The sequence below is a fragment of the Anopheles arabiensis genome, chromosome 3 (assembly GCF_016920715.1).
Source record: "Anopheles arabiensis isolate DONGOLA chromosome 3, AaraD3, whole genome shotgun sequence".
Taxonomy (NCBI): Eukaryota; Metazoa; Arthropoda; class Insecta; order Diptera; family Culicidae; genus Anopheles; species Anopheles arabiensis.
Window position 1 is genome coordinate 6,625,113 of NC_053518.1, and position 12,918 is coordinate 6,638,030.

Genomic DNA, 12,918 nt, shown 5'->3' on the forward strand with positions numbered 1-12,918 from the left:
ACTCGACACTAACCTAATTAGGGGCGGTTGTGGCGGCAAACGCAAACGCAAACTGTCACCTCAGTTTGCTTTTGCAAAACAGAAATCATATTTTCGGGGTCGATTGGTCCGGAGCAGCTCTAGCGACGACCGTATTTGGTTTTGGAGGAGAAAGAACCGATTAGCATCTCTCCACTCTCTGTGGAGCTCTGGGTTTTCGTAATGGAACAAAGCGGCGACTGTGGATAAAATGGTAATGTCCACTTGTCTCCAAGTTGGTGTTGTGTTTTTGGTGAAATTTACAAGATCGTAGGAAGAGTGCGTCGAACGATCGATAAATCCTTTTGCTCGTTTTAGCCCGAAAATAGAGCCGCCAGCTCTAGCGCTATAGTGACGGTACGTTGATCTTTCCGTTGCATCTTGTTGGCGCCTGCCTTCACTGCCTTGGCGATTTAAAAGGTTGAACGACAACTCCGACAACCGTTTGTTGCTATTTCGGAATTAGATATGCACCAAGCATTCCACCTCAACCTGAAATGCCATTTCTATTCGTTGCGTTCTGATTTTGAGGGGTGAATTTTCGCGTACGCGTACGCGGCGTGAGTCATGCTACATGTGTGGAATTAGTTGTTCTCGATTTTTCCCGTTGTGTAACCTCCCCACGAAAAGAAGGGGCTAGACTGAGAAGCAGCAATTAGGTAGAACAATTGCAAAGGCAAAAAGAGAACGCACTTTTTTTTATTGATTGCTTCTTGCAAAGAGTAAGGCCTTCTTAAAAGCCGCTAAAAGGCTGTTATTACGCAAATCATACACACACGCCGCCTCGCCACGGGATGGGAAAACGGACTCTCCGAGGGCTTGAGCTTGCGTTTGTTAGAAATGGCGGGCGAAAAAAGCCGCATTTTTCGCCTCATTTTGCTGTGTGGGGTCGAGCACTCCCCTTTCGTGCTCGATCGGTCAAATCTCTGAAGATGAGTTGCCACTTTGCGGCGCTTAAATGGCTGCATAATTGTCGATCAAATCGCCATTTAACGCCACACGTCAAGTCGACGGTGGATGATGCCCCTGACAACCATATTGTTCAACCTCAAAGTCACCCCCCGTTTCGGATACAGAGGGGGAGAGAACCGGCGATAGTTCACGGCGAAGCTATTGGAAGCTTTCGTGCATGGAAACATGAGGGCCGGGGGGAGTAAAAATGGTAAATAATAATAAGCCTTTGCCGTATAACGAACGATCACTGGCGCAGATTCTTTGGTGGCTCGTCCTCGGGCGGGTCGTCCTTCTTCGCGGGCAACCGCTCTCGGAGCAGCCAATTGTCGTGTGGGTAGCGGACAATTTTTGCAGCATTTTTCGGAAAAAAATACGGAGTAAATGCGTAACTCCCACGCGCACCAGTTCCAGTCGGTTTGGTCGATTACCTTCAGCCACAGCGACACAGAGAGAGAGGACGTTTCTCCTTGACTGGTTAAATTGCGCTGAAAGTCAGAATCTTCTCAGCGCTTATAAATATTCTAGCAAATGCGGACAATTAGGTGTTGTTGCGGTTGCTTTTTTCTGTCGGTCTTTAATGCTGATGGAATGATGAATTGCAAGACAATGTGTTCGGTATGAAGCTGGTGGGGTCTTCCTTTCGTCGTGGTCGTTCGTGTAAAGGTGAGCCGGCGCGCCAAACAGTACCAAAAGAAGTCGAAACAAACGAACCGGCGGCCTCGATTAAACGGTACAAATTATTCACTAATAACTGACCGATTGATTGGCCGACAGAAGCGGCCGATTGCGTCATTGCGGTTGCTTTATTGTGAGCACGTGTGTGTAGCTTTCCCCGCCGGTAGACAGCAAGAGTTTCCTTTTTGTTTTGGGGTGGAATTACTTTGCATCGTGTGTGAGTGAAAGAGGATGGCACAATGTGAAAGGCTTTCGGCGAGGTCAAAGATGGAGCGGAAGTAGCAAAAGATGATGTGCTGTGATGTGCGTAGAGAGTAGGAAGTCCACCGTCTGCTCCAACAATCCATCTTACTGTCAAGCCATTGTATGTTTCGCATACAACAGAAAGAAGATTGAAGAGGCAAAAAACGATGAGCATCTCATCTTGTTTTGTGTCCCATCTTCTCGTTTCTTTACCTTCTTCCGAACACTGGCAATAGCTCAAAATTAATGAATCATTTTCGCGGCATTGACCTTGAAGCCGTTAGCGTTACCCCCTCGATGCTTTGCCACTTTAGGCTGATGAGCGGCGGGGTGGAACATTGGGAGAGGGAAGCTTGGATGAACCGGAGAAAATGGAAATGAAGCGTGGCTGAGGACTGGTGTGGGGGGGGGGGGGGTGCGAGGTGAGAGCGGACGCTCAAATGGAATAATTGAGTTTGAGGTTATCGTAATATTTACCTACCCGAAGCAGCGTTAAGTGCCTTATGGGCATTTGTGTTAGTTAGCTTTAAACGCTGCTCCTTAAGTATATTCGGCTTTACAATGCTGGCAGAGTGGGGTTGAAAATCTTGGCTTTAAAGAAGTTGTGCAATGTTTATTCACATTTGAAGAAAATGAACCTTTTTAGCGGTTTTAAGGTCTAAAAACCTCTAAAAACGATCACATTGTCGAGTAGTTTGCATACTTCTAGGCGGATTGTGATTATAGCAGAACAAAAACTTAAACCAATCAAACGAATTGGGATAGTTTCCAACTAAATGCGATCATTTACAGCACAAAAATGGAAATCTCTCTTTAAGCCCCAAAACGTTACCGTAATCGAGAGTGAACGAGTGTGTAGAGGTGTACCGATCCTCTTACCCGAACCTCCACAACAACAACAACAACCTACGAATGATCGCAATGAAGCATATAGACAAATAATCAAACGATCTTCATTCGCGCGCTGAATGTGTTGAAAATTGCTCTTAATTTTCCGGGCAGGGAAACCCATTTTTTCTCTCTCCTTTGCCTTGCCCCACACACTCCAATTTGGCAGCAAAAAAGAAGTAAGCATCGAAAATATCATTCTGTGCATGATGTTTCTCCCTCCGTCTTCTCCCTTGCGCTTCTTCACCTTGGCACTATTAAATTTTGTAAAAAAAAACTGCTTACGCAATACTGTAGCATGCCCCATGTTTTGCCCATTTTCTCAGCAATTGCAACCGTTTATGCTACCCCTTTGCCGCCCGATTTAAAGCCAATGGGGATGGATAGTGGTGGTCGAGGTGGAAAACGAAAGGACGAAAAGGGGCAGTTGGGCATGGGTGTGTGCTCTGCTGCAATTTGCTTTCATTGCTATGCTGCGGACATAGTTGTGAGTACACGGCGCAAAGGCTCATCATCATTCCGTTCCTGGCTGCCGGCTGGCTGTGTGTGTGTGTGTGACGCGATTCCGTTTTAATGGTCAGTCACGGTTGAGCCTCATCGGTTCTGTGGAGTATCGTTCGCTCGCTCGTTTTCGATCCCGTTAGCTTCAGAACAGAACAGAACAGAACAGAAAAAAACATGCTGTAATGTTGTATGCTTGCGCGCAGCACTGCTTTTCATCCCCCAAGTCCCCTCCCCAGTGCAAGGTCAATGTACGCTTTACTGCGCCACCCGAGAACGCCACCAAGAACGGCGGCGAATGTCGATCGATGTGTGGTGGCGGTACTGATTTTATGCTAAATTGCGGCTCTCCCCGCTGCGTGCGTGTTCGCGGTACAAATGAAAGTGTAGCGCGCTGGGTGGAATAAGGAAGAGAACGAACCTGTTACTGCCGCCTGCGAGAACAACTACCGTTTTAGGGTGCTCACAGCTCCCTGTCGGTGGAGGAGACGTGGCCTTGGGCTGGCAAGGGATATAGAGTACACGACGACGACGCATTGCATAATTATGCTGTAAAGAGTGCGAGCGGTAGCGGGGAACCACTATTAACTCATCGATGCGATCGGAAGAATGTCGTTTTTCGTTTTTATCATCACAATTAGGAGCGATTTTAGCCCCAGCGAGCCGTAGAGGAGGAGAAGGCCGTTGTACAGTTAGGCTGACGTGTTTATGTTCCATCACACCAGAGGCGAGCATAACAGTTAAATTCTTTTCAATAACGATTCTAAGAGTGCGGCGCAAGAATGCGTGTGGTGCGTACTACTGGCAAGGTGAGGGAGGTGAGAGGTGATGGTACTAAAATAAATGATTAAAAATAGAAGCCGGTGCAATAGTAGTTGGTACACAGGGTGCAGCGGCGGAGTTGCACTCTGAATCATGCACAATTATCGGATGGTCTTACGGATGAGTAATTGAATGCACACGCCGCTCGCCACCAGGCCGCCGGCAGGTTCAATTACGCCAATAAACCCAACACAAACTTGGGCACGGAGTGCTAATCCTTATTACCGCCTAACTGGCATCATCGTCCATCGGGGGGGGGGGGGGGGGGGGACGATCGTTCCGCTGTGTTATGTAAACCCCCGCTTGGAAGGGCGCGCGCACTACGCTGAGCTGGTTTGCATTTTATAGTAAACGATCGATTGGTGGTAGGATGTGGACGTGTTTTTTCTTCTAAAATGCATTAATAATTGTTTCCTTTAGGCGGGCTGCAGCACACGCGGGGACATCCGGGCGCGATTAAGTTGCATCAGTTTTACGTTACGTCTTTTTGTCGCTGAGCGCGCGAATATCATTAGCGCAATTTCAGCCGTATTTGCATGCTTTTCTCGATCGTTCAAAACGGGTTTAATTGGAGTGTTTTTTCGCTTTTTATGGGAAATTAAATATGAAAGCTGGATGCAATTGCTTGTCCTGTGTGGTATTAAATCTTACTTTGTGGATAGATTTCTTTTTGCAACGATTTGAAGACGCAAAACAAGCTCGTTTAGGTAGCAATCATAAAGGGCTGCTATATGCCCCTAAAGTTATGCAATACACTTAATAAAAGCGTACGAATAAGGTGTCCGTTCGATGTGACAAATAATTATTTGTCTCTATTGGGTGATTTAATCCTCAATTTGTTTTACTTACTGACCAACCAACGTACGCGCATGTGTCACTTGCTGGCGATCTTTAGCTCTCGCTCTCGGTCAATAAAAATCACAAGGAAAAGGCTCGTTCGCTTCCTGCAGTGCCGTGCGCCTGGAAGAGTGCGCCTTGCTGCACACTTGCTAAAGTGTCCAAACACAGCGGCAATAATATAGCTTTCACCGTTTCGCAAATAAAACACAACCTCCTACCGCCGACACACGCTCCTCAAGATCAACTGGTTGCGCACACCGCCGTCCCCTAGTCCCGCGGGTAAGCGACGGATTGCATTGGTTCTATAATTATAATATGGAGCAAAGCGAAATGGAAGTGCGCAAAAAAAAATGGGTTTGCAATTGAAATAGATAGAAAAAAAGAGAGTCAGCGTAAGGGGCAAAACAGAAAAACGATCACTCAATAGTAGCGAACGGCACAAACAGCAGCAGCAACAGCAGCCCTGCTGTGTGAGGTGGTTGAGTGGGATTTCAATCGCGATATCACATTTAAGCTGCCGGTAGCTGTCAAGTGCAGTTTACCGCGGGCTGCCGGGTTGGGTGCAGGTGTGTTTCATCCCCCCCTGGAGGGGAGCCCCCGAAGTACAGCGATTGACGACCGGTCAAATGGTGTCAGCTCAAGTACACACTACGCAAGCGCACACCTTTTAATGGTGGTTGGTAATGGACGGGGAAGGTTTTGGGGTTGCGTTGTGACCGAGCACGATAATTTCGTTCGGTCGGACAAGACACGCTTTGACCCCAAAACTCGACGCCGTTAGGGTGATGATGACGCGCTTGGTGTCTTAAATAAAGGTTTCTCAGGTCGAGAGAGGATGCCTTCAATGATCCATTTAATAGCTGGCAAAAGTGTTAATGATAGAGCGAGGTTTGATTGTGTCTGCTGCTGATTTTGGGTCTCCATTTTCTTGTGCACCCCTTAAATTGGATGCGTTTTTGGTGCAAAAGTTGGGTGAAATCGATCTGACATTGAGATGGCGCGCGCGCGTGAGCCCATCAATCTCTCTGCCTTTGCGCGGGTACAAAACGAACCTATTTCCAATCGCTTTATTCACAGTTGCAACTCTCTAATTGCTCTATTTTTTTCCTACTCTCTTCTTTTCCGTCCGCAGTACGGCCTTCGGCAACTCGATCTGTCCTTGCTGTCGCAGCTGTGGGCGCTGAACGAATCCATCCAAGAGTTCCGCACGATGCTGCAGGAGCAGGAAACGCTTTCGCCGCCCTCGCCGTCACCGTCCAACTCGGACGCGAACTCCGTGTCCTCGGACGACGATCTCGACGAGGACGACTCGTCCACCACGAACAACAGCACCAATCGGCTGCTGCAGCAGCATCAGCAGCAACAGCACCACCTGCTGCTGTCATCAGCCCATCATCAGCTCCAGACGTCTACGAACAGTATTGCCGGTGCGGCGGGGAGTGGTGGTAGCAGTGGCGGCGGCGGCGGTAACATAACTCCCGGCGGCGGTCCTAATCCGAACGAATCGGGCGGCTCATCCTCGACCACCCTCTCGTCGTCTGCGTCGTCCCGCATGAGAGCGCCACCTCCACCGCCTCCGAACAGAAAGGCACCGTCCCGGCCCGTCTAGAGAGGGACTGGACCCCTGGACTAGAGTTGAACTTCAACGTTAAAACCGCTAAACAGAAAAAGTCAGTGATCGTTGCCAATTAGTGTGTGTGTGTGTGCCGGTGCCGGTGAAACTAGATTAATCGGGTTGCGCGGATCGGAGGATGGAACCTGGAGGGAGGGATGATTTCACGACGACTGTGAGAGCAGGTCGGGATGCGGGAGCTGTAAAGTAGAGGGCAGGCGCCAGGTACAGGAACGGCAGGAGCTAGCGAGCTAGGCGATCTAAATACCAAAAGAGTCACGTTAAAAGAATTAAATCTTAAGCTGATGAAGAAGACTATAGTGGAGAAGGGGGACAGAGAACGAAGGCGACGAACCCCCCCCCCGCGCATTCGGAGGAAAAGGGGAAACATATGAGCAGAATCCGCGTTTGTCAAGCAAAGCTACCTTACGAGTATTTTACTCTCTACAATACAATTTTCACAATTACGTTGTTCTTTTTTGGCAAAAACCCAATCGTTCAATTCACTCGCGTGCGCGCATACTGTCTTAAGAGCCATTTGGAGGTTGGTTAGTAGCAAATATGCATGGTATCGAGTTGGTTTCGAAGGTGGGAAGGACGACTAGGGCGCGACGTGAAGGTTTGTGTTAGGAGGGAAAGAACCATCAAACGGTTCGTCCCGCATGGATGATGGTGTATGTGAAGTGTTACGAACAGAGAAATTCTATAGAACAAACCCCAACAGGCAAGGCAAAAAAAGGGAAAGCGGGGGCACACGAGCCTCTCCGTCACCCCTGTATATACTAATGTGCGACTAAATAATATGTTCCCAAGCGTAGCGTTTAAATGAAAATGATGAAATAAAATATGGAATTCAAATGAACAAGGCAGTTTTTTCTTATTATATTTTAATGAAAAACACATTTGAAAATGTACAACTGACTTAAATTGTAACATAAAATGCGTTAATGTGAACTCGTTATGCATAGAAGCAGTCTAAAATGAAGTCTAAAATAACAGAACGGAAGAAACGGGACTGCTGTAAAGTTAACATCAAATTGCATACATTTAGGGGCAACCGTGCACCTGAAAGTATGCAATGTGGTGTAGAAGGAATGTGACTTTCCGACAAACATTCCGACAAACGCTCAAGTAGCTTGTAGACGACGGCGACATCCACATCGCAAGCCATTTAAAATAATATTGACTCCTTCGCGTCTTTTTTACCTTAGTTCGCGTCTTTCCTACTTTTTTTTGCTCGTTAACCTTCCCCATACATCAGTTTAATGCTACGCACGTGCTTGAGCCCGCGCACACGCACAGCAATTAGCATAGATCGGTCATATTTAACACCTCATTCCGCACCTTCTTTTGTCCCTCCCTTTCATTCGAGTATTCTCCGCCGCTTTTCACGAATTACGTTCCGCTGCCGCTACATGCTCGCGATCGTGGAATTTGCAATGGCAATCGGCGGGCGATGTCGGGGGTTCACGAAGAAAATGTGACTGTTTGATGAACGTTTTGCGCGAGATCGCATTTTCGTGTACGGGGGTTTGGGGAGTAGTATGTGGCAGAGGTTTGAATAAATCTAGCCGCACTGTCGTGTAGTTCGTCAGTTTGTGTGTTGGCGATGACGATGTTCTAGCAATGCTGGATGTAAATGGCGGGGAACAAAAAGGGAACCCCTGAAGTGCCACGGAGCCACGTGAACGTGCAGAAACAATTACCCTTTGTCGTCCGGTATGGAGAGTCGTAGATTCGTTATAGATTCGCTTGCTTGGAGTAGAGGTGGGTCGAGGAGGAGGTGGATTTGAAGGGCGGAACGCTTTTGAATCGTTTGAATGAGCAAGATCGCTGGGCGGACTGGCGGAACAATTTCCATAATGTGCAAACCCCCATTCATCCCCCGGTCAATGTACCGGCGAATCTTCTTCACGACGGTGTCTTCAGTGACGTCTGGTTTTTGCCTGTGAGTTTGTTTCTTGTCTGTCAGTGTGTTCTGGGCCGTTCTAGTGCTCTAGTCGTAAATCACAATTTTAAGCTGGCCTCCCACCCCCTGGCTTTTGCTATTTAGAGCTTGTGTGCGCTTAAGAGGGCTGTGATGTGATTCCGGTCGTAATGGCAACCTACGGAGTTGACAGTATATGGTAAGCTTAAGAAGTAAAGTAAGGTTCAGGAAAGGTTGCCTGTCTGCTTGGTGAGCTCTTGTGGTAAAAATCTGGTAAAATAGTAAGAGCAATAATAACATCTAAAAGACCTCAGATATTCATATTTCTTGGATACAGATCGCCTTAAAGTAAATCGTCCAGAAAAGAAACCCTTTCTCCAAATGCTACAATTTAAACAAATCTCACACTTTCCACGTTTCCGGTGTCGTTTTCATTCCATTGCACAATTGTTACAATTGTTGTGCTACCTTTGCCACAATTGAACGTAAAAGGTAGAGCGGCTTTACGCGTTTCCCTAGCTTCCCGTTTCCATCGATTGTCTTCAGGTCGGCAGGTTCGTTTTCGGCCGTTTCAAAACGATCATTTTATCTTCTTAAACACTTCCGAACCATTCGTCCATGCGTCTCTTTGTCGCTGGTAGCTCACACTGTCAGCTCACTAATTCCAATTTACTTTCAAATGCGGGAGAGGGAGCCTTCCTACTATTGAATGCGTGCGTGGATTTAGTTAAACGTCGAAAAGTGAAACAAACAATACACGGCTTTCAACGACGTTCGTCAATTTTTCAGTGTTAAGTGCGCACAAGTTGTTACGCACCACGATGAGGAGGATGATGATGATGATGATGGTGATGCTGAAGAAGGTGGCTAGAGGTTCAATTTCATTTGTGGTACTTTTCCCAACAGGTAATGGGACCTCGTTTAAGCGACTTAGGGGAGTGCTGAGTACGGAAGAAAAAAGAGTCTACGAAAAGGAATCATTGAAAACGGAAATGACGATCATATTCGGAAGGTTTCAATGTGTCTTTATTCACAAATATGTCACTTTGATGCATAAAAAATGTTTAAAATTGCCTTAAAGATGTATATTTGACAAACAGATTGCATACTTTAAGGCTTATTTATAATGTACCTAATTAAATATGCAATTTGAGTGACATTTATCAAACGTTCAGCCAAGAAAGTGGTTGTATCTTTTCAACAGACAAACAACAGTTTTCCGGATATCATTCCATAAACAACAAACATCCAAAGCACGCAAGCGTCAAAAATATGAATAATTGAGCTCTTCCTTTGACACCTAATCGCTGTTTGTCTCGTTAAGCCTGTCTCTTGACCTTTTTCCGCCCTATTCCATCACCCCTTTTGCTAGATATATGATTCTAGCTCTCTTCCACACGCACACACACATTTTGAGTTGCCTTTCTACGCCGTCCAGCCCGCTCTCAGCTTATTAACCGGTTCATTACTGGAAAGGAAAACAAACCCACCAATTCAATCCGACCGTGCTACTGTCGCCGCATGCCGCCTTTAGTTATCATGTTACTAGCAAAACACACTGAACTGAACTCTAAGCAACTTCATCCAGCGTGTCAGTGCCGGCCGAAGGGGTCAAAGGATCGAATGATCCCTGGGTGCTGGGTCTCTTCCGATTGAGTTACCCGTCAGCGAGAAAGGCCCTCTGGCGCCTAGTCTTGGTGACCGCTCTTTTTTTTGTTTTTGGTGTGCCGGTCCTTTTTTCCACCCCATTGGACTGGTTTCTGTCAATCCAGGGCTCGGCAGTTGAACGGAGCGTTGAGTCACAGTCGAGGTGTCGCATTTCATAAATCATATCGTACGGAGGGAAGTCGGGCCGACCAAAAAAAATACAGCACAGAACATTGGAGGACGTGCTCCAGTTCCGCATCGAACCAGCCTGACAAACGTTGACGACAGTTGAAGGCGTTCGGTAAAGGCCACAACGCAGCAAAGCGCCGTCTAACGCTCGAATGGTGTCTCGAGAGAATGATTTACACTGTGTATCTAACGCCAGGAAGGAGTGGTTACCGGGCTTTGTTTCAGTGACGCCAATTGAAAGGAACGTGTCAAATTGACAGACACGGAAACAGTGTTGCGTGTAGCGTACGCAGAACGATCTCGTTCGTCAGAGAAATTTGCTCTCGACCATGACGGGTGGTTGCGTGGAGCGCAAAGGGGGAGGGGTGAAAGAATGTGTGTTCTATACCGTCGGTCTGGTTTGCGGGTGCATGATCGGACGAATCGGTCATTAATCGATGAAATTGTGCATGAAATTGTGTGCACAAAGTGGTTGGACGTTCTTGGAGAGTGTGCTGTTAGTTTGTTGTACCAATAATGTAAGCAAACAAATGGCAGAATGCACTCAAGAGGATGCACGGCGTGTGAAAAGGAATGTCTTTGAAGCAGCAATACAACGGTTCTGTTGTCTTAGAGTGAATCACGGCAGATGATGTTTATTGGAAAGTGTTGAAGACGATCGGCTGTGTTTGAGACGTTCAATATTGGTTGTTCTTTGCTTACTTGGTTGTCTTTAGATGGATCCGTTTAGAGAGTATGCATATAGCCTTCATTTCCATCTACCACTTTCATATCATTTCAAAAATTTGTCATTTAAAAATGACTGATGATCACTTTAACAGACAAAACAGTTCAAAAATGGGAGTAATACCATTTATTAGACTAATTTGTCATGTAAATTGCATACATTAAGGCGCAATTTAATATAAATTGAGTCAAGATCGCCACAGTATGACAAAACCTCATGACAAATGCCTTTAATCCGAATGTCTTTGCCAAATCTCGAGCCCATTCTCAATTGACATGTTCTTCTTTTGATGATCTTTAGACATTTCACTTCAAAATGGACACATGGAAGCATATTTGTCTTTCCGGTGCAATTTATTCATGAAAAATTACGCTTTCTCTCCTGTGCCAGCCGTGATCTGGGCATCTTCAATTGGAATAAATCACGCATATAAATAAACCCCCTTTACTGGTGGTACGTGTGGTTTGCATAAGGTCAAAAACGTACGATTCAGCTGGCCGAGATCTGGGACAAGATTGAACGACCATCCATCATCCGGAACGCACAGACACACACGGACACAAACTGCTCCCGAGGACCACCTGGAAACCTACGCGCATGCCGTTTTAACTCCGAATATTTGCACACCGCTTTTTTTTGTTGTCTGTCTCTCCCATCCAAATCTGAGATCTCGTTACGCGCAGCTACTTGCAAAGACGGGAACAATAATGCACGTCCATTATTTCGACCGGTAAGTAAACAACCAGTAGGCACACACAGTCAATGAGTCACACCGCGCTGAATTTCTCCAAAAACAAATACTTCCGCAAGGGCTGGAACAGTCAGTCAAAGCTGGAGGTTGTTTGGTTGAGTGTGCACGCAACGCGCGACGGATGTAAGATTTCCGCGCAATACTTCCGTCGTTGAGGGAGAGGAAGCTGCTGAAACACCTCTCCGGGGCATATCCGTTTGGCGAAATGGAGAATCACATCAGCAGCAGCAGCAGCAGCAGCAGCTTCAGCAGTTGAGATGGAGAGGAATGAGCAGAATTACCGGTTTCAGATTACGCCCGGTTTTGGGAAAGGTATCGCTTCGTCCCGTACTCGAACTCAAACACGAAGCAGAAGTCAGATGTCAGATCTTCCGGGATGGGCACTTGACGGAAGTCGTGCGCTGGGTTTCGACTGTTAGCGGAAGGTTTATTTGTTCATCTGTAGCTCTGCAAAGCTTGAGATCTTCCAGCAGAGAGCAAGCGAGAGAGAGAGTGAGGCACACAGCCTGAGCTTCAGGAATCTAGTCAGATCAGAACTGTGGGGCACAAAAACACAAACACACACGGGCAACTGTAGGATAGAACCCGGCTCCAAGGTCTCACGATGACGACGACCTCCGATTGGGACCTTTGCTGGTGCACTCTCCTGCAAGCGTTTGCCATGGGATTGTCCTTATAAATTATTTATACGCATTCCAAGGCGCTCGGAGCAAGCGCAAACGTGCGCTTGCAAACGCCAGCCAGATGGATGGAATGGCAGCGGAAAAGAATGCCATTACGAGCTGTTAGAATTCGATACAGTGAGCGCTTTGAAGATCGCTCTGTAACCAGCGTACTAGGAGTTGAGGAGATTTCTGTCCTCTCTGGCATCGCATCCCGAAAAATGAAAATCATGATACCCCTTTGGCAAGTGATCATTTTTCACTGTTTACAAGATTGTTTGATCGTATTTGATTTGCAACGAGCAGGGCGAAGAAAGCGGACAACCTTATACAGAAGGTAGAAGAGAGCAACACGGGTTCGATCGCGAGTATCATAAACAAAACGCACCAGATACGATGCGCGCTTGCATGCGGAAATAAATCTTGCACCCCCTGTTTTTTTTACTGTAAACAGTGAATGAT

General features: G+C 46.8%; 1 protein-coding gene across 2 annotated transcripts in view; it reads left to right on the top strand.

The window, feature by feature from the left end:
- Positions 1 to 7,415, top strand: part of LOC120903909 (lateral signaling target protein 2 homolog) — a 48,205-nt gene extending 40,790 nt beyond the window's left edge. For both annotated transcript variants that reach the window (XM_040313582.1, XM_040313580.1), the window contains exon 4: positions 6,074 to 7,415. In XM_040313582.1, coding sequence (XP_040169516.1) covers positions 6,074 to 6,550 — 477 coding nt within the window. In that variant the 3' untranslated portion in view covers positions 6,551 to 7,415. The remainder of the gene's footprint in view (positions 1 to 6,073) is intronic.
- The last annotated feature ends 5,503 nt before the right edge of the window (positions 7,416 to 12,918 follow it).